At 44.1% G+C, this 27738-nt stretch overlaps 1 protein-coding gene across 1 annotated transcript in view; it reads left to right on the top strand.

Annotated features, from left to right (window-relative positions):
* The first annotated feature begins 2805 nt into the window (after positions 1–2805).
* The window catches only part of CLCN4 (chloride channel, voltage-sensitive 4), a 62551-nt gene continuing 37618 nt past the window's right edge, over positions 2806–27738 (top strand). Inside the window, exons 1-3 of the mRNA XM_015423136.1 lie at positions 2806–2876; positions 14711–14862; positions 15617–15716. Coding sequence (XP_015278622.1) covers positions 14719–14862; positions 15617–15716 — 244 coding nt within the window. The 5' untranslated portion in view covers positions 2806–2876; positions 14711–14718. The remainder of the gene's footprint in view (positions 2877–14710; positions 14863–15616; positions 15717–27738) is intronic.

The raw sequence follows: 27738 nt of genomic DNA, 5'->3' as shown, positions 1-27738 counted from the left end.
AGGAGGAAATGGCTGGTTTGGAGGGTGGAGTCTATGGCATTGTACCTGTCTGAGGTCCAACCCCTCCTCAAACCCCACCCTCTCCAGGCTCCACCCCTCAAATCCCCAGGAATTTCCCAACCTGGAGTTGGGAACTCCATCTCCTTCCCAGCTAACCATCAACCTACCATTATCTGCCCCTCTGACTGCAGCTGACTTCTATCCTCCCTCCTGGAGATCAGTTGAAATTCTGAGTGATCTCCACCCCTCACCTGAAGATGGGCAACAATGGTTCCCCAGGAGGAAATAGCTGGTTGGGAGGGTGGGGTCGATGGCATTGTACCTGTCTGAGATCCGACCCCTCCTCAAACCTCACCCTCTCCAGGCTCCACCCCTCAAATTTCCAGGAATCTCCCAATCTGGAGTTGGCAACTCTATCTCCTTCCCAGCCAAGCATCAACCTGCCATTATCTGCCCCTGATTTCAGCTTTCCATCTCCTCCTCCCTCCCTCCTGGAGATCAGTTGTAATTCTGAGGGATCTCCAACCCCCACTTGGAGATTTGCAACAATGGTTCCCCAGGAGAGAATGGCTGGTTGGGAGGGTGGAGTCTATGGCATTGTGCCTGTCTGAGGTCCCACCCCCTCCTCAAACCTCACTTTCTCCAGGCTCCATCCCTCAAATCTCCAGGAATTTCCCACCTGGAGTTGGCAACCCTATCTCTTTTCCAGCCAAGTATCAACCTATCTTTATTTCCCTCTCTTCAGCTTTCCATTTCCCCTACACACACACACATTGACTGACACCACTCACTGAATTGTCATTGCCTTTTTAGCGGGACAGTGAGACCCCTCTTTGGAGATGGAATCCTCAATCTTTGGGGGATCCCTGGAAAGTTGGCAACCCAAGGGTCTGGCCTTTCCTTGCTTCCCCGGGCTACCCCCTTCCTTTGGTATTGTGCAGAGCGGGGGAGACTATGTGGTCAGAGCACAACACAGATTATTAGCCCAAATTAAAGAATTTATTTAACTATTTACACAGTTATGGAGCACACACACACTGTAGGAGTAAGCAGACACCATGAACCAACAGAGCATAAATCAACAGGGGTTAAACACAATCCTCTTTCTCTATACAGAACACTCTCTACCTCTGGAGGTTGTGGGCTCACTTGTACTTCAGCCTCTCTCTCTTGCCCAAGAGAGCAGGGAAACTTCCATTCATTCCCCAGTCCAGCCGACTGTGGAGTGGCTGAATTACTGCTGCTCCCAGGGACGAAGACTGCCTTGGGGCAGTCCCTGTTTTCCCGCTCTTTTTGGCCTTGGGGTAGCTGTAGGCCAGCAGATGAGGAAGCCCCATTCAATGCAGTGAGTGATGCCCCTGCAGGCCCCTCTCTGGAACTACAGCTCAATTAAGCCTTATGGGGGAACATTTTAAACACAGAGACGGCAGCCATCTCACAGACACAGGTAACTGCCATTTCATTACACCTACCAACAGCTACTGAGGGGAAAATTAGTCCCACACAGGAGGCAACTGTCTTCATCAAGAGAGAAAGCCGTTTACCAGAAATTCTGACAGGACACAGTGTCTGAAGGAGTGGGCGGGAAAGAGGAGCAAGCCCAGCACCTGGCCAATGTCACGTGAGTACTCTTGAGTGGCAGTTGGGCAGGACTCAGGCAACGCAGCTAGTGGCTAGGGACACCCTCTGAGTGGCAGATCAGGGAGCCAAAGGCTGTGGAAGCATGTGGAATGTTGAGGCAAGAGGGACATGAAAACTTTTATATATAAGGAGAGATACCTCCACTACCTGGCATTACATTTGATGACATACATGGCCTGGCCTGACAAGGGCTCATTTATGTCAGATCCAGCCCTCATAATAAATGAGTTCGACACCCGTGGACTAGAGTTTCTGAGCTGATGTCAAGGTTAAACCCATGTAGACTGCATTACAACAGTTTAACCTTGTGGATCTATTTTTATGGACTAAATGAAGATGGAAGAAAGCCTTTTTTGCAGGCGCATTAACGTGCTTCAGCAATAGTGCTGTGCTGAGTATAACCTCTAGGTTCTTAACTGAGTCAGTATAGAAATCACGCAGGGATATAATTCCATGGATTGCCACAATACATTGTTCATAGTGTTTAGTGTCAGGTTAAGATTTGGGAGACCCAGAACTGAAGGCCTAAATTCGGAAGCCTGATGGGTGACCACATGGGACAGTCACTCTCAACCTAACCTACCTCATAGGGTTGTTGTGAGGAAAGAATGGATGAGGGGAAAGCTGCACTGGGTTCCAATGGGGGAGAAAAGGGGGGTATAATAAATAAAGTGAAGGTGGAAGTAAAATATCTTTCCAATGTACCTGGTTTCATATGCAGAAGAATTGGGCCCCTGTTGTCCTCATAAATATATGTGATTAATTAAAGCTCTTCTGGAATAAAAAAAATCTTACTATATTGTAATACAATTTTATTTATTTATGTATACACACACACTTACTGACCAATCTACAGCAGAGCCTGGAATAAAAATAGTTCCATAAACATATGAACATGTTGCATTCCACAGATAAAAACTATTAAAAGAAACTGTGTTTTTAAAATTCAGTAATGTGCTACATATCCTTTTGACAGCATAATATGATAAAAATCATGTAAACAAACACAGCATTGTGAACTGTGAAAGTGTGAGGGTGTGAACAGCCTCTAATAAAGTCTGCGGGATTGTGAGCCAGTTGCTGCCTGTCTCTCATCAGATCTCCATAAAGAGAATGTGCAGTCATGTGACCATGACTCCTTCCTCCTTATGACATCATTGCCTTTGCAGCCATACCAGCGAAGAAAGGCTGCTGTCAGGACCTTTGAGGCTGAATTAAATGATGTTACACTGCAGGTAAGAGGAAATCACGCTCTGTAGCATGAGTTGCTAGGCTTTTGCCTGTGCGTTTGTTTTGAAATTGACCTCTGCTGAGCAGATTTTCTCCCTGGAAATTGAGCAGCATAGGATGTGTGTGAGTTAGAGGCTTGCAGATGCAGAGGCTGTTTGCTGGCTTTCCAGATCTTCTGGCTGGCACATATAAAAACAATGCTGCCAGAAAAGGAAGGCAGTGCATTGTCAGTGGGCTGTGATCAGACGTTTCTAGCAAGCAGCCAGCGGAATTTCCAGGCATGTTTGCCCAGGGGGGTAATGATCGTATTACCAGGCTGATATGTAATCTTTTTAAATGAGTCTGGCCGTTGCAATATTACAGCGTTAGGCATTAGAGAGAATCTTTTCCCTGCTCTAAAATGTTCTCCGGGAAAACTAGGCTAACAAATTTTGTGCATAATTAATTGGTGGTATAGATGTTTTGGGCAATTTTGAATCTAATGGCTTGTTTCTCATATTGACCGTGGAAGTCAAAATTCTTTTAAATTCAGTTGTATTTTGATTTGCATAACTAGTTTATGAGAGGGTTTTTAGCTGTTTAATATGCTCAACGTTAAGGTGGTGCATACAGCGGATCGTTAGAAGGAGTCTGAATACAAAAGAGCATTATTTGTTTATAAGACTGCAATACTAGAACAGTATTCCATTTCCACTGGTTTTTAAAGGCCCTGGTAAAACCTACCTGCCTGTGGAAGAAGAATGACTCAGCTGCATAATGCACAAGGCTCTCTAATTCTGCATGTACTTTTGTCACTGAAGACACTGAAATACTGTTATGAAAGTGAGTCATGGGAACTTACATCTGTCTTTTCCTGAAAACCTGTCTTGTTGACAGAAATCACTGCTGTCTGTGTCACACTAAGAATAACCCCAGTATAAGGAGAGGAAACAGATAACCCACTGATCCTCCTCATGGCTGAAATTTGCTCCAGTATGGGCTTTTGGCAAGACAGCTGCAGCAAATCCTTCTGATTGTCCACTCTTGTATGCCTTTTGGATGCTATCTCAGCATGCATTTCCAGAGAGATAGGAAGTATACTCAAGTGGGCCATACCTGTTCTGGACCAGATTACTCTAGAACTGATTTTAACCATGTCTTAATTCAGACTCAGCGTCCAGTTCTGCTTGACACGTAGTGACTGTTCTGTCCCAAATTTACTGGTAAAGAAATACTTTCTTATTCACACAAAAAGGCAGCACTTGTATTCACATGACAATGACAATCGGTTAGAAGAATGGCTGCCACTATGTCACGGTAATTGTTTGCATGTGGAAAGTTCATTAGTGACCTTAAATTATACCATATTTTGAAAACAAATAACTTGGATGTGTAAAAACAAAAATACTCTCAGTGCTCAGATACATTAAGTGTGTGTGTGTGTGTGTGTATAGAATCTCACCCTATATGCTACACTCTTCTGCATCACCTCTTCCTTCCCTTAATTCAGTCTACATAATTAAAAAGCCACTTGTTTCTTAGGTACTTGGCATTGTTGACACAAGTGCAATTTAGGGACTGTAAAGTGGACTCCTCCTCCAGTTTCAGACCATAATGTGAATTTTCTTCTGGAGCACCTCTTTCTATTAATCTATTCACTCTTTGCTCTAGATGATAGTTACAATATACAGTTAAATGGACTCATGGTACTAAGTATGCTTGCCAAAGACTGTAATGTTTTTGCTTCAAAAAAAAAGAAAAAAGGATGCCTGTATGATGTTGCTGCTATAGTTATTGTTACCTATAAATGCTGTCTTTGTATCTTGGATATATCTAAGCAGGGGTCCTTTCGTAGAAAAAGAGCTAGGGGAACTCATTAGCATAACTCATTAGCATAACTCATTAGCATATGACACCCCCTGACATCACCGGAAGTGTGTCATAAGGCCACACCCCCTGACATCACCGGACGTGTGTCATAAGGCCACACACCCCGCCCCCAACGGTCCCGGCCGCCACCGCCGGCCTTGCAGCTCCACTGCCAAGCCCCATGAGGGGCCCAGCGGTGGATCTGCAAGGCCGGCGGGAGTGCAAGGAAGCCCCGCGAAGGCCCTCCCTGGCCCTAGGCAGGCAGGGGTGGGGAGAGGCAGGGAGGAAGCAACTTACCCTCCCTCTTCTCCTGCCTACTCCTGGCTGAATGAGGGCCAGAAGCGGGGCGGCCGGAAGCAGGGGGTGGGGCTTCGTCATGTGCCCTGCCCCCCGTACCTCACCCGGGGGAACTGCGATCCCCCGCGATCCCCCCCGAAATGACCTCTATATCTAAGAGCTGGCCTTCAGACATGGTGAATCTTTTCTCCCTTTGATAATTGAAATTTTATTCACGTGTAAGCAGTTTAACAGATCATTGCCTCAAAAAATTCACTCAGACTAAAACTGTATGCCAGCACACCTCCAACACATTCTGTTGGCAATTTTATATAAAAACATAAGAGAACACGATGTTGGATCAGGCCAATGGCCCATCCAGTCCAACACTGTCAAACAGTGGCCAAAAATACCAGGTGCCATCAGGAGGTCCATCAGTGGGGCCAGGACAGTAGAAGCTCTCCCCCTGTTGCCCCCCCCCCCAAGCACCAGGCATTAACAGAGCATCACTTGCCCCAGAGTTCCTATCTATTTTGGCATGGAGTGTTTGGCTATGTGGAGCAAATAATGTATGTTCATTAAAAGGTCTGTTTCTTACAATGATTTGGAGATCTGAGGCAGCTAGCTTTTAGATTAGGTCTTCTAACTCTAACCAGTTTTCAGGTAATTGAGCTCTGGCTAGACTGGATCTACTAGATTTGTCCAAGCTTTCAGCACAGCTTCTATCCTAGGAATCATTATGCTCAAGTGCAGAGTAATGAACGGGTTCCTTAGTTTTAAAAAGAATGGCAATATGCCAGAGCTCAAAGGAAAAGCAGAGCTCTAGCCGAGGAACCCTGAGGCTGCCACCAACGCTAAGAGAAAGGTAGGAGAAAGTCATGAGAAAGACTTGCAAAACCTGTTGAAACTGCTGGTTTAAAGAAGGATAAAGAAACACTGGGCTGTATCCAGCAAAGTGCCAACAGAACAAAAAGGGGGGAAATGCCAGGTGATAATTGATTTATGATACAAAGTCCCTGCGTGTTTCGCTGTGCAGACTTTGTCAGGGGGAATCAGAACATTCACCTAGTGCTGGAACTGTCCACAGCAATTTAATTGAATGTTCCGATTCTCCCTGACGAAGCCTGCGTGGCGAAACACTTAAGGACTCTGTATCATAATCAGTTGCCTATCACCTGGCACCTTTTCCTTTCAAGAAGGACCAGATTCGTGGATGTGCTAAAAACAGGACTGTGCATCCATAATCTTGAAAATCTTTGTAATTTTATTGGGTAAATTAACTTTTGAAGTTGGGCTCTTTTCATGACGCACTTAAGCCAGTTGGCCCACATTATACTTTATCAGCTGAACATGTCCAAATGTGGATTTTTACCTCTCAGGGCTTGTTCTGATTTCATGCTTGACTATCAAGGGCAACAGGTTCCTTTGATGTGATGCTATTGACTAGCCCCAGTCCTTTAACACTAGTGTGGCAGCTGTTGAAAACTAAGGAGGAGGGAGATGGTGTCTTCCTGCAACAGGGGATGAAGAAGAAGAAGACGAGATTGGATTTATACCCCGCCCTTCACTTGGAGTCTCAGAGCGGCTTACAAACTCCTTTCCCTTCCCCTCCCCACAACAGACACCCTGTGAGGTGGGTGGGGCTGAGAGAACTCCGACACAAACTGCTCTTTTTCAAGGACAGCTGTGCCAGAGCTTGTGACTGACCCAAGGTCACATCAGCAGGTGCAAGTGGAGGAGTGGGGAATCAAACCCGGTTCTCCCAGATTAGACTCCACACACTTAACCACTACACTAAACTGGCTCTCACTACACTACACTAAACTGGGATCTTTCTGCTGCTGGGGAAAACCCTATTCCCCCTTTACACAAGGAAAGCAAAAATGGCGAGGAGAAAGCACAGAAATTGGCCTTCAAAGGTTTTTAAAAGTGGGGGGGGGGGAGATGGTCAGGATCCTGCAACTGCATTCCTCTGGCAAAGGAACTTCCTCTGGCATAAAGCTCCACCCTCAGTGGAATGGAGTGGTGGGATCCAAGCCAGTATGTGGGAAGGGGGCATTGACTCCTTGTTCTTTTTTTCCTGTTCAAAGGGCAGGAGAGCTGAGAAATGCTGAATCCTGCACTAGAAGTACTAAAGAATAGAACAAGCTGTATCTTCTTTAAAATAACCCAAATTATGTTGACTGGACAGCTAGGGTGGACTTTGCCATCGCAATCCCTATCCATTTGGAACTCTGGCTCAATCAGAATGACAGCACCAGAGTGCCCGTGGAGGATCAGGGCAATGTGAATTTCACACGTGACCACAGTGCCCTCTAATACATTTCAGAGACCAGCTCAGAGGATTTCTGCTTCAGCTCACAAACAATGGAGGATGGGGGCACCTCTCTCTGGGGCCCACAGATTGGGTTGATAATATTTAAGCAACTTCCTGTTTGTTAGGTTAGGCAGGCTTCTGACAGTGATTGTTCCACCTCTGTTATACTTGACCTGTAATGCTGGCTGTCATATTTCACTAAAAACACACACAAAAACCAAAGTAGACTGCAAGAGTTTTGTCTCTCCTAAGTACTGGTGTATCGTCTAAGGGTCAGCACAGGGTGACAGTCCAAGGCCAGGTCGATCAATATAGTGTACTGGGGCACGTTGATATAGTGGAAAGGGGTGGGTAGACCTGTTCTCCGGAGGACAGGTCTACCAATAAAGTAGACTAGGGTGGGTAGGCCTGTTATCTGGAGTGGAGGGGGGCAGGTAGACCTCTGGAGGCCTGGTCTACCCCTGTAGAGGACAATTTGTGTAATGAAATTTGACTTGATTCTGTTTTTCCTTATAATTATTTTTAGAATACAGTTTAAATATAGTTTAAAATAATTCATTCTGAGATTTTTACAAAGTTATGGAAATAATCTAAAAATAATTTATGCAATAGTCAAATATAGACTTGCTCACAATTTTAATGGCAGTAGCTTTTTTCGCTCACAAGGTAGAATTTTTGCTCACAACACTGTGGAGCTTAGAAGGAACATTGCAAGTGACCTCCAGTTGTGGTATGAATATGAGCTTCCAGAACCTGTAGAACACCTGTTGCCATCTGTATTTTTCACAAGCAAAACGTAACAATTTAATTGTAAAGAGAATCAGAGAGCCAGTGTGGTGTAGTGGTAAAGAGCAGCAGTGTTTAATCCGGAGAGCCGGGTTTGATTCCCCACTCCTCCACATGAAGCCAGCTGGGTGACCTTGGGCCAGTCACAGTTCCCTCAGAACTCTCTCAGCCCCACCTACCTCACAGGGTGTCTGTTGTGGGGGGACAAAGGGTAGGCAATTGTAAGCTGCTCCAAGACTCATTCAGGTAGTAAAGAGTGGGGTATAAAACCAACTCTTTTTCTGTTTTACTATTTTTGTATTTGTGTGTGTGCGTGCGCGCTTGCGAGCCTGGAAGTCAACTCTGCTTCTTCTTCTAAAACTTCCTAAAAATAATGCCTCAACCCTCAATTTCTAGGAGAGGCATCAGCCACAGCCCTGGGAAGAAAGCCTATAAACTATGTTTGTTCTATGGCTGGTATGTAATATCTGTAATATCTTTCATATGAGGCAACCAACATACATTTTAGACCCCACAAGCTGGATGATGTTATTGGGTCAGATCATCTACCATAAATATTGGTTAATTAAAGGAGGTGCTTATCTTCCAGATGTGTGTGTAAACATTTTCAGACTGAAACTTTTAATAGAACCATAATAGCCACTACAATTGTGTGTCTAGGAGATAAGGGTGGGTAAGAACCTGTGAGCCAGTGCTTGCTAAGATATATGGAGAAGACCATCTGGTTACCAGGAAGAGTGTAAGGAACTCCAAATAGGCTAGGTTGGAAGAGGAAATGAAGCCTAAGAGCTCCAAGCTAAAGGCTTTCATTTCAATATTTTTTGCCTAGAATGGCAAATTGTTCTGGTATGAACTGTAAGCGCTATTATCAAAATGCTTATTTTTTTAATAGAATTTGTGAAACGGCTGTACATGCAGATGTTTCACATTCCATCAGACCAGCTGTTCATCTGGCCTTTCATTGGCTGATCTGGGTTTCAGCAGCTCTGCGATTTCAGGCCTAGACTACAAATGCTTCAGAATAAGGTAGCAAAAATCAGCTGCACCACTTCAGATTGCAGGTAGGGACAGTCAGATCATTGATGCTCCCCAGTGCAAACACTCTTGAAATTTAAACACACACACACACACACACATCATGGGAAAACCTAGCTCTTCACCTGTATGATTGTAGGCAACTTTTAAAAATGTAATCCCTTGCCGGCAGTGGTACATTTTGAAGTGCCCATTCTACCATCTCAGCATTCTGCTTACCTCTGCCACCACATTCTGCTGCATATGCAGACTTGTGTTCAGACAGATGTCTTTCCTAGTCTCCAAAGCAAGTTTTTAAAAGAAAAGTTAAGGTTCTAGTAATTCAAGCTGATGTGTCTTCTTCTAATCTATACTATATTAATCTATCTATATAAATTATATGGCCCCTTGTTGCTGGTCTCAAGAATTTGAAGACAATACGTATGATAATTGAATACAAGATGTTCCTTATTAGAGGGGTTTCTCAGTTGGCTTCTTCCTGCTCTCCCTCTGAGAGTCCCATGAATTACAGCTGGAAGTTGTGGGGACATGCCACTGGATGCAGACATAATGGCAGGGGAGGAATACCTACATGAGGCAAGCAGACATGCATTGTGGCCCATTATGTTATTGATTACTTATAGCTCTCCTTGTGTTAGCCTAATTGTGGCAGTTACTAGCTGAAGGAAGGGGGACTTTGAGGGCCAAACTACACATTACCAGTTACATGAGTTTACCGTAAAGGCTAGCAGCTATAGTGCAACTGCAATTGCCTGATGGCAACTCCATTTAGAAGCCCCACAGAGGCCCAACTCTGATTTGGGTCTCTGTATCCAGGCACAGTTTAAATTCAGATGTCCCATAAATTCTGAATCTGAGAGGGAGGATAAAACTCTAACATTTTTGGGAGAAATGGAAATATGTGCAATACTTTCTTTCTGCTCAAATCTAAACTTATATTTAGGGCTTAGAAAAACAAAATACATCATTCATAGTTATATGCATATAAAATTGTATTTATGAAATTTGGTGTAGTGGTTAAGAACAGCAGACTCTAATCTGGAGAACCAGGTTTGCTTCTCCACTCCTCAGCCACAGTTCTCGCAGAGCTCTTCTCTCAAGAGCAGTTCTCTCAGAGCTCTCTCAGCCCCACCTACCTCACAGGGTGTCTGCTGTGGGGAGAGGAAGGGAAGAAGACTGTAAGCCACTATGAAACTCCATTTAAACAATAAACATACATTCGAAAATATGTTGTGCAGATCTATAGTATATACACATGAATAAGATACATCAAAATCTTCATACTATACTTCTTATGAAAAGTTTTTACTGAGTACAACTGGGTTTTTTTACTTACTTCACTAATTTTAAAAGTGAAAATGTTTCATAGGAGTTGTTTTCAATTTCCCCTCAAATCCCATTGTTTAAATCAGGGGTGTCAAACTCATTTGTTATGAGGGCCAGATCTGACATAAATGAGACCTTGTTGGGCCAGACCATGCGTGTCATCAAATGTAATGCCAGGTAGTGGAGATATAAACTTTATAAAGGACACAGACAAACACAAAGATTTTTAAACTTTAAATAAAACATGCTTAAAACACTAGCACTCTTGCAATATTTTGTCTATTTAACAATCTCTGACAACTGACAACTCTTGCTCTGAATTATTGCATCAAAATGTCTGTGCTGTAGCAATCCTGAGTATGATGTTCAGGTGTGTATCTGTAAGCTGCAAACCTACTTTTGATTTATTGATATTCATTACAGAAATCTCATGCTCAGTGTTCTGAGAGAAAACATGAAATGGCTGGGAATTGTGAACTTTTGTACATGTTGTTTCATGTGCTCATCAAGAACATGAGAAGGCATCCTGACGCAGACTATATTCTTCCCCAGAGAACTAACTACAGCTTCCTACAAAGGAAATGTGCTGGGTGAACTTGGTATGGACACACACTCTCAGCCTAATCCACCTCACTGATTTGTTGTTATTCCTCCTCTAAAATAGTTCACATTGCTTTCTTACTGAGAAAGACTGGATCATGAGGGCAATAATACAGTGAAAAGGGGGAGGGAACTCAGTTGCACCCAGAAGAGCCCTGGCATAAGGAGCCCAACAAAACACACACATGGTGTAGCAAGGCACACAAAAGCTCATACCTTGAACAAAACTTTGTTGGTCTTAAAGTGCTTGGTATTTCTCCCGTGCGATTGAGGCAGCCCAGCAAAGCAAGTTCTTCCTCGTTCCCTCCCTTCCCTTCAGGAAGGAGCCTCAGCCAGTGGAAGGGAAGAAAGGCTTCCCTTTGTCTCCTGTAGAATTGAGGCAGCCTGGCCAGTTCCCTCCCTCCCCCTGGGAGGAGGAGGGGGAGGAGCCTCAGCCAGTGCTTTACCGGACTCTCTCAACAACACAGGAGAGGCTTGCCTATGTATTTCTCCTGTGCGATTGAGAGAGGCTGGTAAAGCAAGCTGCGACATGGCAGCAGCAGAAGAACTGGAAAATAAGCAGAAAACAGCCAGGTCTTTGCAGGCCAGATTGGAGCCCTCTGAGGGCCTGATCTGGCCCACAGGCTGCATGTTTGACACCCCTGGTTTAAATTTGTTAAATGAAAGCTTAAGCATTCAGGGAACAGGCCTGCAATATTCCAGAGTCCCTATGTCTGTATCCCTGTACAGTTTCCAACTCCCAACATGTCCCCATATAAATCAATGAGTGGGTTCCATCAATCAGCATCTCACTCTTACAAATCACTTATCACTTGAGTGGTATCCTTGATGACTAGTAATATCCTTGCACCAAATTCATGTGAGCTCATGGGATAGAGAAGGTAGAGAAAAAAGTACTCTTCTCCCTTTCTCACAATACAAGAACTCATGAGTACTTGTTGAAATTAATGAGCAACGGTAATGCCAATACGTACTGATGAGCAGCTATCTGATATCCGTTAAGGGTTGAGGAAATTAAACAGGCTAGTCCGGCCTTTGGGCAACCATTGTGTAGGCTAGGTTGAGCATTCACTTCAAAAACAACAAAACCAGGTAGACAAATACTCTCTTTGGCCCAAGTTTCCTGAACCATAATGATATGGAAATTTGATATATAGGTTTTAACAACAGGATCCTTCATTCTACAGCTCCATCCTGTGATATTCCACGATAGCATTTTGATATGGACATTTGATGATAGTCAATTCATGGGAGCCTCAAGCGGAGATTTCTTTGAATACAGGGCTTCAGATTTCTTCTCCACACCTCCATTCACTATAATCATAATATAAGCTCTAAGGGGATATGCTTATTGGTTTGTGACAGGGCATTTGGAAAGGAAAGGAAATTAATGAACGGTAGGTATAAAACAGATAAAAAGAAGTACTTCTTCTCCCAAAGAGTAATTAACATGTGGAATTCACTGCCACAGGAAGTCGTGGCAGCTACAAGCATAGACAGGCTCAAGACAGGACTGGATAAACATATGAAGCAGAGGTCCACCAGTGGCTATTAGCCACAAGGTATAAATGGAACACTATGTCTGGGGCAGTGATGCTCTGTATTCTTGGTGCTTGGGGGGGCACAGTGGGAGGGCTTCTGGAGTTCTGGCCCCACTGATGGACCTCCTGATGGCACCTGGTTTTTGGCCACTGGATGACACAGAGTGTTGGACTGGATGGGCCATTGGCCTGATCCAACATGGCTTCTCTTATGTTCTTATGTTATGCCCAATCACTTCCACGAATGAAAAAAAATGTCTATGTACAATTTTATGGTTCACAGAAGAGGTCTTGCATAAGGTCACCTCTCATACTGCTCACTTAAGTAGTTGTTTGTGGCTTGATTGATTACTGGAACTGACTGAAATTCTGTAATAGGCCAGACAATACCAATCTAGGAAATGGTGCTTAAAAGCACAAGCTAGGTTCCAAAGAGTCACTACATGCTATTGTCTAGAAAAATTTTCTTTGAATGGCAGACCCTTCCCCATGCTATTTCACAAACTGCTTATAAAATGCCCCTCATGTTCATGCTATGCTCTATTTTAGGAACACAATCCTGAAACCAACTTGGATGAACAGAACTCAGTGACTCTTTGAATCTTAATTAATTATTTTAAATATGCATGTATAGAAAAAACATTATAATGTATAATCCCATAAACACTATCATATCTTATGGGAGGATCATTTTTTTCAATTCACAGGGAAAGAAAAGGAGTAATTTTAAAATATTACAAGAAAAATGGTTTACTGCACCCTAACAAAATGCTAAATCCAAGCAACGTACTTCTCTGATGTTTTCTAACAAACATATGGCTTTTCTGTATTCTCATTTTCCTTGCTTGTAATTAATTATTACCGTATGCCATTGTGTGTAAAATAGTCAGGAGTTCTGAAGATTCCCTGGTAGGTGCAAGTTCTAGCTCTCAGCATTATGCTAGTGGTGAGCTAGACTTGTTTTTAGGGGCTGAGAGAGCTCTGAAAGAACTGTAACTGGCCCAAGGTCACCCAGCTGGCTTCATGTGGAGGAGTGCGGAATCGAACCCAGTTCTCCAGATTAGAGTCCGCCACTCCTAACCAGTTTGGTGTAGTGGTCAAGAGCGCAGATTCTAATCTGAGAGAACCAGGTTTGTTTCCCACGCCTCCATATGCAGCTGCTGGTGTGACCTTGGGTCAGTCACAAGTTCTCTTGAAGCTGTTCTCTCAAGAGCAGTCCTCAAAAGAGCTCTCTCAGCCCCATCTACTTCACAGGGTGTCTGTTGTTGGGAAGGGAAGGGAAAGGAGATTGTAAGCTGCTCTGAGACTCCGAGTGAAGGGTGAGGTATACATTCAATCTCTTCCCTTCTTCCTCTACATCCAAGCGGTGTAGTGCTTACCTTGCTTGTAAGTTCCCATTTCTTCAGTTGTTCATGTGTGTCCTGTTCCCCATGTGTTTTGCTCCCTCTAGTGGTCAATTCTATATGATACAATTACAATTCCATATTATACAGTTTATATCTAGTGTCTCTCCCTGCAGATTTAGACTGCAGGTTTTTATGCCAGACATAAAGCAATGTAATATTGAATCGACCACTAGAGGGAGCAAAACATGTGGAACAGTAAAAACAACAACAAAGAAACAGAAACTTACAAGTGAGGAAAATGAGAATGCAGAAAAGCCCTGAAATGGATTGTACATCAAGTGATCCTTCGGCATGGAAATTTGAATTGTTCACTGGAATAAAACTGGAGTAACTGGATCTCCCTAAGAAAACAGAAGTTTAAAATGACTGCAGGCTGTGGAAGGTCGGTAGTTCAGCAGTTCGAGACACGAGTGTGCCGCGTGACGGAGTGAGCTCCTGTCTCTAGTTCCAGCTCCTGCCAACCTAGCAGTTCGAAAGCAAGAAATTGCAAGTAGATAAATAGGTACCACTTCAGTAGGAAGGTAACAGAGTTCTGTGTGCCTTGGTGTTTAGTCATGCCAGCCACATGACCACGAAAACATCTTCGGACAGCGCTGGCTCTTCGGCTTTGAAACGGAGATGAGCACTGCAACCCTAGAGTCGGAGTTGACTGGCTTTCGAGCAAGGGAACCTTTAAACCAGAATTTTGTTTTACTTCCTTATAGGTACTAATATGGTTAATGCAGGAGACATGAATGGTTCTGGGAACTTGATGGATTTTTTGGACGAACCTTTTCCTGATGTTGGGACATATGAAGATTTTCATACTATTGATTGGTTAAGGGAAAAATCACGTGACACGGACAGACACAGAAAGGTAAGTGATACAGGAGCATGTCAGACAGCCCCTTGAACTGACAATTATCAACTTCCTTCTCCTAGCAGATCTGAACCACAAATAGTTGCAATAATTATGTGAGAAAGATAGTTGAAGAAACTGACCATCTACCACCCATGCATGATGCAACATTCATTCCTAAAGCAGTGTGTGAATCCTTTAATGTCAAAGGTTTAAATAATGGTCTGAAACATTCTATCCTACATTGTGTTATAGCCTTAGTGTGAGTAGATTCTGGAATAATATTCTGCCTTGATATCTGTGGTAATATAAAAATGAATATTGGTGTTCAAAATCAATGATGGATTTCCATTTTATTATATGTCTGAGTTTCAGTTATTTGGAAATAACTTTAGCCTGTGTCTTGTATTGATTATAATGTTGGACAAGGAACTTGGAGGCCCAAGTTTGTATCCCCACTCTACCATGGTAGCTTGCTGGGTGACCATGGGCTGGTCACACGCTGCAGCCTAACCTACCTCACAGGGTTGTTTTTAGGATAAAATGGAGGAGTGGAAAACGATGTAAGCAACTTTGAATCCTGATTGGGGAGAAAAGTAGGGTACACATAAAGTGAATAAATAAAAGTCTTCAATTCATTGCATGCCTGGGTATCATTGCTTAATTATTGTAGGAACATGGAAGTAGAAGAACCATTTTGTCAGTGATCAAATTATACTTTTAGGCTATTCCAGTGTATATTGTTTCAGCTAAATAGCATTTTTTTTTCCAGATTACAAACAAAAGCAAGGAGTCCATATGGGAATTCATCAAAAGTTTACTGGATGCATGGTCAGGATGGGTTGTGATGCTTCTCATTGGACTGCTGGCAGGTATGTTCAAGAAAGTCATGTTGACCAATATGAGAGTTTCCCACTTGGGACACTGTTTTTTTGTTGAGTTTGCTGGTGTGATGCCTAAGGTTTCAAAATGGCTAAGAGAAGATGGAGATGAATGAATTTTGTGCTGGGAGGGACATGTCTAGAACCTCATGCTGAGCATTGACCTTTATAAACATTAGCAATATCAATGTCTATGGAAATATGACTACGAGCAGGTATGATGGGCTTTCTTTGAAACTCATGTGGCCCTTTCTTAAAGTAAAAAACAGTGCAATCCTAAGAACACTTTCCTGAGAGTAAATCCCACTAAATAGACCTGAGTATGATTCTGAGTAGACCTGTTTAGGATTGCTCTCTTAAGTGGTTACTGATGAACGGATGCATTATTACTGGGGGATCAAAACATGGACGGTAGCAAACTATGCATCAGTCAACCTGACTTAGGTTGCTGCACCAAAGACCTCTCAGGTTAGTATGAAAATATTTAATTTTAATAACCTGATCAGACTTAACCAGGCCGTGTTGGTTCTGAAGCAGTAGGAAAAAATCCCAGGAATCCCCAGCCCAGGGAATTCCTGGTACAGTCCAGCAGAGCACAAAATCACAAAAAAAACTGGGGCATGTATCCACACATGTCCCATTCCAGTAGTCTGCCACCAACCCCTTGAATTACCCACAGGGTGCGTTCAGACACGGCATTTCAGCTGGCATAAACTGTACCAGTTGGAACCGGTGCAGTTTATGCCGGCTGAAACGCGATCACACTTACCTCCATTTTGCGGATCCCATCGCTGTATGCCCGCTCACACGCTGCGGGCATCGGCTTTTTTTTTAAACTCAGTTTGAGCATGCGCATAGGCAGCCATTCACAGAATGGCGATCTTTGTGCATGCTCAAAACATCCCATATTACATTTAAAGGTAAGGACTTACCTTTAAAGTTTAAAGACCAAACTGGCCTCCCTGAAGTCCCGGACTCCTCCAAAACGCTACACTAAGGGCTTTTTTTAAAAAAAAAACCGCTCAGGGCGAAGCTTCGCCCAAGCGCACATCGCTCAGTTAAAAAAAATGGCGGGGGGAAATCGGAAGCCTCAGGCTTCCGAACGGAAGTGGCTAGAAACCGGTGGAGAGCGATCAGACGGAGGGGTACAGCAATTGCAATCGTTGTACTCAGGATACCACCACTTGGGGACCTAGTGGCGGAGTACAACGGTTTAAAGGCCTTTACAACGGTTAGGGATGGGAGGCAGATGTTCGCCGTGTGAACACCGGTAAGTACACCGGTTGGAACCGGCACCTATACCGTTGTAAATCCCCCGTCTGAACGCACCCACAGAGTCAGAAGCCAAGGGGCAAGCTTCTAACCCTACTGGGAATTAAGAAAGTAAATCCTACAAGGTAGGCTACTTGCAGAATGAGTTTCTGCTACAATTAACCTGGTGGGTGGACTCTTAAAGTTTAAGGTGCTGAAATTAGATTGAAGTGCTTGAAGCACAGAACACCCAAGTATAATCAAAAGATATTTATTAAAGAGTGCAGGAATATTTCAAAAAGGGCATAACAGAGAGAAATAGAACAAAGAAGCTACATTTTAAGGTTCTAACTACACAGTGTTACATTGCTTTAAGGTTGCCAAATATTACCCTTCTTGGCTGAAGTCAGACAGCAGTAATCCGAGCCTTTCTGTCCAGAGAGCATTGGGCCAGGTGGGATCAGAATCAAAATGTAACCAGACTTAAATGCACGATTTCTTCGTTTCTTGGATAATTCTTTTCATCTGGTTACACATTGTCCAGTTTGGAGACTGGCTGCACTTGTGCTCCAGAGGATGAAACGGGAATTATTTCAATTTCCTATCTCTTCAGTCTATAGACTGCCTTTATTTATTTATTTATTTTATTCCATTTTTATCCCGCTCTCCCCACCACAGGCAGGCTCAGGGTGGCTTACAATAAGGGTTAAAAACACATTAAAACACAAACATGACAAGCATAGCTCAACAATTAAATAGAATAAAATGAAAATAAAGTGCTGGTGACAATAACAACTTGGTGACCATGATCGATGTTCCCAAAAAATGGCCCCCATCAGCATCTGGTATAGTTAGCTCGTATTCTCCAGTTCAGTTAATGTTAGTTGATGTTACTAATATAATTGCTGTTATTAGTGGCGGCTCCTAATCGAAGGCCTGGTGGAAGAGCTCCATTTTACAGGCCCTGCAGAACTGTAAAAGGTCCCGCAGGGCCACGATGTCCTTCGGGAGCTCATTCCACCAGTGTGGAGCCACCACTGAAAAGGCCCTCACCCTGGTAGAGGCCAGTCTGGCATCTTTCAGTCCAGGGAGGGCCAAACGATTTTGTGACCCTGACCTCAGTGCTCTCTGGGGGACATGTGGGGAAAGGCGGTCCTTCAGGTAGGCAGGCCCCCGGCCACATAGGGCTTTAAAAGTCAAAACCAGCACCTTGAAGCAAATCCGGTATGCTATAGGCAGCCAGTGCAATGCCTTCAGCAAAGGCTGGATCCCACATAGGGTTGCCCATCAGCAGCCCGGCCGCCACATTTTGCACCACCTGCAGCTTCCAGAGTTGCGACAAGGGCAGCCCCATGTAGAGAGCATTGCAGTAGTCTAATCTCAACATGACCATTGCGTGGATCACTGTTGCCAGGTCATTGCGTTCGAGGAAGGGAACCAGCTGCCTAATCAGCCGAAGATGGTAATCAGCCTTGGCAGTGGCTGCTTCCTGAGCCTCCATTGTTAAGGCGGCATCCAGGAGCACTCCCAGACTCCTGACCCTCAGCGCTGGCACCAATGATGCCCCATCGAAGGCTGGCAATAGGATCCCTACCCCCGGTCCACTCCGACTCAGGCACAGGACCTCCAACTTCATTGGATTCAGTTTCAGTCAACTCAGTCTAAGCCACGTTTTCCAGTGCCCAGTCCAGATCGTCCGGGGTAGAGTTGGACTGGCTGCCCAACAACAGATACATCTGGGTGTCATCCGCATATTGGTGACACCCAAGCCTGTGTAAGGGGGCGCATGTAGATGTTGAATAACATTGGGGAGAGCACTGCCCCTTGGGGCACTCCGCAAATAAGCGGGTGCCTTCGGGACATCTGATCCCTAAGTGCCACCCTTTGTCCCCGACCGTGGAGAAAGGAGACAAGCCATTGCAAGGCAAACCCCTGTACCCCCATGTCGGCGAGGCGGTGGATCAGTAGCTGATTGTAGACCGTGTCGAACGCCTCCGACAGGTCCAACAACGACAGCACTGCCATCCCACCCCGATCCAGATGCCTCCGGAGGTTGTCTGTGAGTCAGTTGTGGGTCAAGTTGTATTTTAAAAGTAGTTAAAAGTAAAAAATGGGGGTGGAAGAGAGGCTTCTTAGAATGTTTGCTTACTTCAGATTAGTTTCTTTTATGATTTCTGCCTCTCTGTTACCTGTCTTCAGCATGCACAAATATTAACTGCTGGTAACTGCTAGAGTATAAGGCACAATGAAGCTACCACTAGCAGGTCCTTAACACTGGTACAGTAAATTTGATCGTTAGATCTAATTAATGCTCCTCCCAAGTGTACAGATTCTTTAAATTTGTGTAAGGTAGTTTCTCATATAGAAGGCACCACCACTACTCTATCCTATTCATCATTTATGTGAAAGTAAGTGCCATTAATTTCAGTAGGATTTACATTCTAATATGCAAATTTAGGCTGCTAAGCAGGAGATTCAAGGTCAGGACCTCCAAGGTAGCCTTCTCAGAAGTGCTGCTTGTTCCAAGCGCAGGACCAGCTAGACAGGCACAAGTTAGGAGTCTCAATACATGGATGAGACGATGGGGTAGGGAAGAAGGATTTAAGTTTGTTAGGCACCGGGATGCTTTTTGGAACAAGCAGGACATGTACAAAAGAGATGGCCTCCACTTGTCCTGAGAAGGAACCAGGCTGCTGGTGCTTAAAATCAAAAAGGTGGCACTGGCAGAACAGTTCTTAAACTAATTCTTGGGGGGAAGCCAACAGAAGATGGAATGTCTCTGGTTCAGGATGGCTCATCTCTAAGAGATGAAGGGGAACTGTTACTGTTCGAGAGGGAAATGGATTAAGACTGGCCACTAAGAGGGTGGCAAACAATATTGGCTGCCTGACAAGGTCTAGAGGCCACAGGAGGAAGGTTGCAGGCCTAATGTGTCTGGGAAATTATAGATGTTTGTTATAGATGTTTATATACAAATGTTAGAAGCTCTGGTTCAGGATGGCTCATCTCTAAGAGATGAAGGGGAACTGTTACTGTTCGAGAGGGAAATGGATTAAGACTGGCCACTAAGAGGGTGGCAAACAATATTGGCTGCCTGACAAGGTCTAGAGGCCACAGGAGGAAGGTTGCAGGCCTAATGTGTCTGGGAAATTATAGATGTTTGTTATAGATGTTTATATACAAATGTTAGAAGCACTTGAGATAAAGGGGGGAATTTGAATGCTTAGTGTCAGAGGAGAACACAGACACTGTGGGCATTTCAGAAACTTGGTGGGATGAGGATAATCAGTAGGATACAGTGATTCCTGGATATAAATTATATTAGGATAGAGAGGGAAGGGTCGGAAGTGGAGTGTAGGGTTGCCAAGTACTTACCGCAATCCGGCGAGGGACACATGCTCCCCAGCCGGAACATTTCTCCTTGTAACGCACCATGCCATCGCCAGGAAATGACACTGGGTGACGCTCTGGCAATGGGGCTGAAAACTCGATGGTACCATCGAGTTTTCAGCCCCATTGCCAGAGTGTCGCCCGGCGTCACTTCCTGGCGACGGCATGGTGCGGCACGTCTGTTGTCCCTGCAGGAATGATCCTGCGAAGACATCTTCGTCCCCCCCGAATCACGGTAAGTACTTGGGAAGCCTGGTGGAGTGGCTTTGTATGTCAGAGAAGATATATGGTCCAGTAATACTGAGAATATAAAAGAAATAGATTAATTTACAGAAACACTATGGATGGAAATAGTGTGCCCAAAAGGAAGCTTAACTCTGGGAGTTGGTTACCACCCACCAGATCAAAGGTTAGAGGATGATTTAAAAACAGCAAAAGAATTAAGGAAAGCAGCTAGATGAAATAATTATGTTGTAATAGGTGATTTTAAACTACCCACATATTGATTGGGTCAATATGTGTTCAAATCAGGAGAAAGAGATTGGGTTTCTAGATACTCTCAATGACTGTGCCATGGAGCAGATGGTCACTGAACCTACCAGGGGAGAGGCAATCCTGAACTTAGTCCTAAATAATGCCCAAGACCTGGTGAGAGATGTAAATGTGATAGCACCGGTTGGGAACAGTGACCATAATGCTATTAAGTTTAACATTTATGTAAAAAGGGAACTGCCCCAAAAGACCAACACAACTACATTTAACTGAAAGGAAAGGTATGAAGGGTCAAATCCCTTCAGGGAGTTTGGAGACTATTTAAAACTACAATCCTAGAAGCTCAGATAAAATGTATACGACAGGTTAGGAAAGGTACAAATAGGTATTTTAAAAAGCCTGCATTTCCATTTCATTTATTAGCTTCATTGACCCGAGGTCTTAAGCCAAACATGCAAACAACAAATATAAAATGCATTACATAAAATTACAAGAAATTTAGACAGAACGCCTTTACAATAAAAGCTAGTAAACATGCTCTCAATCAGTAACATCAGACCACATTTTATAAACTTCAATGAATTCTATAAAATCCCATGATATTATGGAAATTAGTTTTAAAATTTTAAAATTGTATACAAAAGGTACTCATAACATTTCAAAGCCGCTTTAAAAATAGCACTATTGAAAGATATTTTGCCACCAAGCGAGTCGTTTCAGGGTCCTCATCAGCTAATAGTATGGTTATCACCCAGGGTTCCATAGGGAGGTGATATCTTTGTAAAATAGGAGTAATCCAGCAGGATCTGGGGTCAATCCATTGGTGGCAAAATAACATAAGATGATCTAAAAAGCCTGCATGGAATGTAGTATGGAATGTAATGGAAGCAGTAAAAGTTAAGAAGGATTCCTTCAAGTGGTGAAAGACTAGTTCAAATGAAGTAAATAAAAAGGACCACAGGCTTTGGCAAATGAAATGCAAGTTGGTGGTCAGACAGGCAAAAAGAGACTATGAGGAATATATTGCAAAAAACATAAAGCCCCAAAATAAAAATTTCTTCCAATACATAAGTAGCAGGAAACCAGCCAGGGAGGCAGTGGGACCCTTTGATGACCAAGGGGTAAAAGGATTACTAAAGGATGATAGGAAAATGGCTGAGAAGCTGAATGCTTTTTTTGCCTCTGTCTTCACTGTCCGAAGATGGGAGGTGCTTGTCCACTCCAGAACCGCCAGTTACAGGAGTGGTGTTGAAAGACCTGAGTCAAACTGAGGTGTCAAGAATGGAGGGCCTATGACTGATGAACAAATTAGAAACTGACAAATCACCAGGACCAGATGTCATACATACAAGAGTTCTGAAAGAACTCAAATGTGAACTTGTGGATCTCCTGACAAAAATATGCAATCTATCACTAAAATCTGCCTCCATTCCTGAGAACTGAAAGGTAGTTAATATAACCCCAATCTTTCAAAAAAAAAAAAAAAAGGTTCTAGAGGAGTTCCGGGAAATCACAGGCTGGTCAGTCTAAAATTGATACCGAGTAATTTGGTGGTGTCCATTATTAAAGACAGAATTAGTAAGCATATTGATAACAAAAGCTATTAACAATCAGCATGGATTCTGTAAAGGAAGATCTTATCTCACTAACCTTTTAGAGTTCTTGGAGGGGGTGAAAAAGCATGTGAACAAGGGTGACCCAATAGATACTATTTACATAGACTTCCAGAAAGCTTTTGATAAAGTTCCTCATCAAAGGCTTCTAAGTAAACTCAGCAGTCATGGGATAAGAGGACAAGTCCACTTGTAAATTAAAAAGAAGAAGAGGAGGAAGAAGAGAAGAAGAGATTGGATTTATACCCTGCCCTTCACTCGGAGTCTCAGAGCGGCTTACAAACTTCTTTCTCTTCCCCTCCCCACAACAGACTCCCTGCGAGGTAGGTGGGACTGAAAGAGCTCTGACAGAAACTGCTCTTTTTCAAGAACACCTCTGACAGAACTATGGCTTGGCCAAGATCATCCAGCAGCTGCGAGTGGGGGAGTGGGGAATGAAACCTGGCTCTCCCAGATAAGAGTCCACGCACTTAACCATTACACCAAACTGGTTAATTCACAGGAAACAGAGAGTGACTATAAATGGGCAGTTTTCACAGTGGAAGGTGGTAAGCAGTGGGGTACTACAGGGCTGGGTACTAGGTCCGGTGCTTTTTAACATGTTCATTAATGATTTGGAGTTGGGAGTAAGCAGTGAAGTGGCTAAGTTTGCAGATGACACTAAGTTGTTCAGGGGGGTGAAAATCAGGAAGGACTGTGAGGCACTCTAGAGGGATCTGCTGAGGCTGAACGAGTGGGCGTTAACATAGAAAATGAGGTTCAACATGGGCAATTGTTAAGTAATGCACATTGGAGCCAAAAGTCCCAACCATAAATACATGTTGATGGGGTCTGAACTGGCAATAACTGACCTGGAGAGAGATCTTAGAGTCGTAGTAGATAACTCAATGAAAATGTCGAGACAGTGTGCAACTGCAATAAAAAAGGCCGACACTATGCTGCAGATTATTAGGAAGGGAACTGAAAACAAATCAGCCAGTATCATAATGCCCCCGTATAAATCTATGGAGTGGCCTCATACGGAATACTGTGTACAGTTTTGGTCACTGAACACACACAAAAAGATATTATAGTATTGGGAAAGGTACAAAAAAGGGCAACTAAAATGATTAGGGGATGGAACACTTTCCCCATGACAAAAAGTTAAAGAAGTTAGGGCTCTTTAGCTTAGAGAAACAATGACTGAGGGGTGACATGATAGAGGTTTACAAAATTATTTCCTCCCTTTCTCACAATACAAGAACTCATGGGCACTCAATGAAATTGATGAGCAGTAGGTTTAAAACAATTAAAAGGAAATACTTCTTCACCCAAAGAGTCATTAACATGTGGAATTCACTGCCGCAGGAAGTGGTGGCAGCTACAAGCATAGACAGCTTCAAGAGGGGACTGGATAAACATATGGAGCAGAGGTCCATCAATGGCTATTAGCCACAAGGTAAAATGAAACACTTTGTCTGAGGCAGAGATGCTCTGTATTCTTGGTGCTTGGGGGACCACAGTGGGAGGGCTTCTGGAGTTCTGGCCCCACAGGTGGACCTCCTGATGACACCTGGGTTTTGGCCACTGTGTGACACAGAGTGTTGGACTGGATGGGCCATTGGCCTGATCCAGTACAGCTTTTCTTATGTTCTTTTATGCTTTTAAGTTCATTCTTAGGATTGCAGCACAAATATTTCATACTAGGAATAAGGCCCATTGTAGAAATAAATACAACGAGCTCTAGAAAGAGGCTCTGGGTGCTGTGGCAACCTCAGCAGGATATAATGACACAGAGTCCACTGTTTTCTCCAGGGGAACTGATTTCTGCCATCTGGAGAGCAGTTGTAATTCTGAGTGATCTCCAGCCCTCACCAGGAGACTAGCAACAATTGTTCCCAAGGAGGAAATGGCTAGTTTGGAGGGTGGAGTCTATGGCATTGTACCTGTCTGAGGTCCCACCCTTCCTCAAACCCCACCTTTTCCAGGCTCCACCCCTGGAATCTGCAGGAATTTCCCAACCTGTAGTTGGCAACTCTATCTCCTTCCAAGCCAACCGACAACCTACTTTTATCTGCCCCTCTGACTTCAGCTTTCCCTCTTCTCCCCCCTCCCTGCAGCCTCTACCTAGGAAAAATACAGTCTCTCTCCGCATTGGGGACCAAAGCAGCTCACATCATTCTTTTCACCCCCTTCAATCTGCACAACAACCCTGTGAGGTATGTTAGGCTGAAAGTCTGTGAGTGGTCTGAAATCACCCAATCAGTTTTCACAGGAAGAACCTGGGTCTGGCAGTCCCTGCTCTGAAGCGCTAACTGCTACATCACACTGGCTGTCACCTCAGCAGAATATAATGACTCAGAGTCTACCATTTTCTCCAGGGGAACTGATCTCTGCCATCTGGAGAGCAGTTGTAATTCTGAGTGATCTCCACCTCTCACCTGGAGATTGGCCGCAATCGTTCCCCAGGAGGAAAAGTATAGTCTTTCTCCACACTGGAGACCAAAGCAGCTTACATTATTCTCCTCGCCGCCTTTTGATCTGCACAACAACCCTATGAGGTAGGTTAGGCTGAAAGTCTGTGACTGGTCCAAAATCACCCACTCAGCTTCCCGAGCAAGAACCTGTGTCTGGCAGACCCTGCTCTGAAGTGCTAACTGCTACGTCACACTAGCTGTCCTGGGGGGGCTGCTGCTGGTGAACAGGAGCAAGCAGCCAGGCCTAGTTAAGTCATGCCAGTCAGGTGTCATCAAGTCACCCAGAGGGCGCTGCCAGGCCTAGAGTAGTCAACCTGCAGGTGGAGCCTGAAGATCACCTGGTATCACAACTCCAGACAAGAGATCTCTCTCTCCCCCTGGAGAAAATAACTGCTTTGGAGGGTGGACTTGTCACAAAAGTGAGTCCCCAGTATGTGTTTGCATTTACCTTGGAATTGTCATTCTGTAAGTACTTTCCGGATTGTTATCCAAGTCATGAAGTGCTTTACCTAACAAGCACTTGTAGGTAGTTGCCTTTATATGTGATAATTAGCAGCTAGGAACTGTCAAGGTAATTGGTTGACAGCCATCTATAGCTCAAATGTCAGTTTGACAGCTGAAGATCTAGATTCAGCTCAGATCAGTTAGACCAATTGTTTGACCATTCTGATTGGTCACTCAGGGAATTGACAGCTGAGCTAGCATATAGGGTAAGAGTGAAGAAGCCAGAACACATGATACCATACAGAAGAACACAGCACATCAGGAAGAGCATGTGAAACTGGAGGTGGGATATTTACACTCCTCTGGACTTTCGCTCTTGTATCATTGCTGCTGGAAAGACTGCTACTCAATGTAGCAGTAGTAGTATGATTCTACTAGCTGTCTAGCTCATTAAAGAAACATAACTTTGTATCTCAATGAAAGATAAAAGTTTCTGCTGGTGTCCTGTCTGGTTTCTGGTTACACTCAAAGAACCATATTTCACCCCCTTATTAAAACACAAGAACATAAGAGAAGCCAATGTTGGATCAGGCCAATGGCCCATCCAGTCCAACATTCTGTCACATAGTGGCCAAAAATACCAGATATTCTTTTGTATTATCAGAATTAAGGGTTGTAAATCACCCTTTAATAAGATAAATCCAGATGACTCTGTTGCTGAACATTTTGTAAATGCAGAGCCTTTGAAAGTGCCAGTGCAGGTTCTCTGATGGGAAGCGGGAGGGAATCTCTCACTACAGTACATGTTGCCCTCTTGAAGTTCGGGGCGACACAGAGAGAACGTGCATGAGAAAAGGCAGCCGAAAGGTAGGCATTTTTTAAGAACAGCAATCTAGGTAACAAAGAGATAGCAGCAGAACAGACAAGAGAAAAACAGACAAGAGTAAAAGAGATCTTTCCGTCTTGGTGTGCTTACTGCAAAGAGATACTGCACCATCCTTTACGTCCAACACCTTTTTTCATAATTATTGTTATTTATTTACATTTATTTACTCCTAAGAGGTAAAATGAAATATCTGTTTTTAAGAAAGTGAAGCTTACTGTTAGATACTAACAATTCTAAGAGGAAATGGGATAATGCCTTAAAATGAACAGAGAGCAATTTCAGTTGCACAGACCTGCTCGTAGTAAAGTCCTCCGGATGACTGAAACCTAGAATGCACATGGGGCATTATTTAGATTTCTCCATGGCATGTACATTTTCTAGATGTAGTAGGGTTGGCAGGCATTGTAAAACCATAATGGTTTCTAGCAATTCACAGAGAGGACTGATGTCACTTCTGGGTTTTCCCTGGAAGTGACATCCTGCCACCACCTCAACAGCAATTTAAAAAAATTTCCCCCCATCATTACTCCCAGTAGCAGCGGGAAGAGAGGGGTTGCTGGCTGGAGGTCTCCCTCAATAGCAGGACGGCTGGAAACTGTGACACGCAAAGAGATTTTGATGTGTTTCCTCCCCATGGATTCTACAACAGATGTTCACCTAAACATTCAAAATGACTCTAAGAAACTTGTGTTCTACCTTATGCTTTATCCATCTATATATATAAAAGAAAGTCCCCTTATCATAAAATCAATGCCCAGGCCAAACCGCTGGACCTAGAAACATGAAATTCAGGGAGAGTGCTCCTACCATGATGTAGGTGCTCACTAAAAAGGGATTTTTAGAAGTTCGACCCCCTAAGGGGTCAAAAGGGGTAAAATGTGCTTCCCCCATTGATTTCTATGTAGCTGCCAGGCTGCTGCCTCCTTGCACCCCCCACTCTCTGATTGGTCAGCTGCAGAGCTCAGTGTTCTGAGGTAAAAAAACAACAGTTACAGGAGACTGCAGACAGCTAACGACAGTTGAGGAAATCAGGAATGGCCAACAACCATCTGTGAGGTGCAGTAATGCTGCTGGTCCAGCCTCTCTGATGGCTTCCAACACGCTCCCCCCACCTCCTACACCTAACAGTCAGTTGTCTGTCAGGTGCAGCCCCACCTCCACAGTGGCTTCTAATAATCCTCCCCCTCCCGCACTGGACAGGCAGCTGCCTGTCAGGTGTAGCAGAGGAGGTGGGATGGCTTCCAACACACTCCCCCACCTCCTACACCTAACAGGTGGTTGTCTGTCAGGTGCAGCAGCGGTTGCAGGGTGCTTAAAGCCATGAGGGAGCCCGCCCCAGCAGTAACGCCTTAGTGATCCTGCTGGCCCCGCTTCCACTGTGGCTTCTAATACTCCTCCCCCTCCCCCTCCTACACTGGACAGGCAGCTGCCTGTCAGGTGTAGGAGAGGAGGTGGGGTGCTTACAGCCGCCGGAGAGGTTT

Source organism: Gekko japonicus, unplaced genomic scaffold (assembly GCF_001447785.1).
Source record: "Gekko japonicus isolate JY-2015 unplaced genomic scaffold, Gekko_japonicus_V1.1 scaffold478, whole genome shotgun sequence".
NCBI lineage: Eukaryota > Metazoa > Chordata > Lepidosauria > Squamata > Gekkonidae > Gekko > Gekko japonicus.
This window is presented reverse-complemented; position numbering and strand designations above follow the sequence as displayed.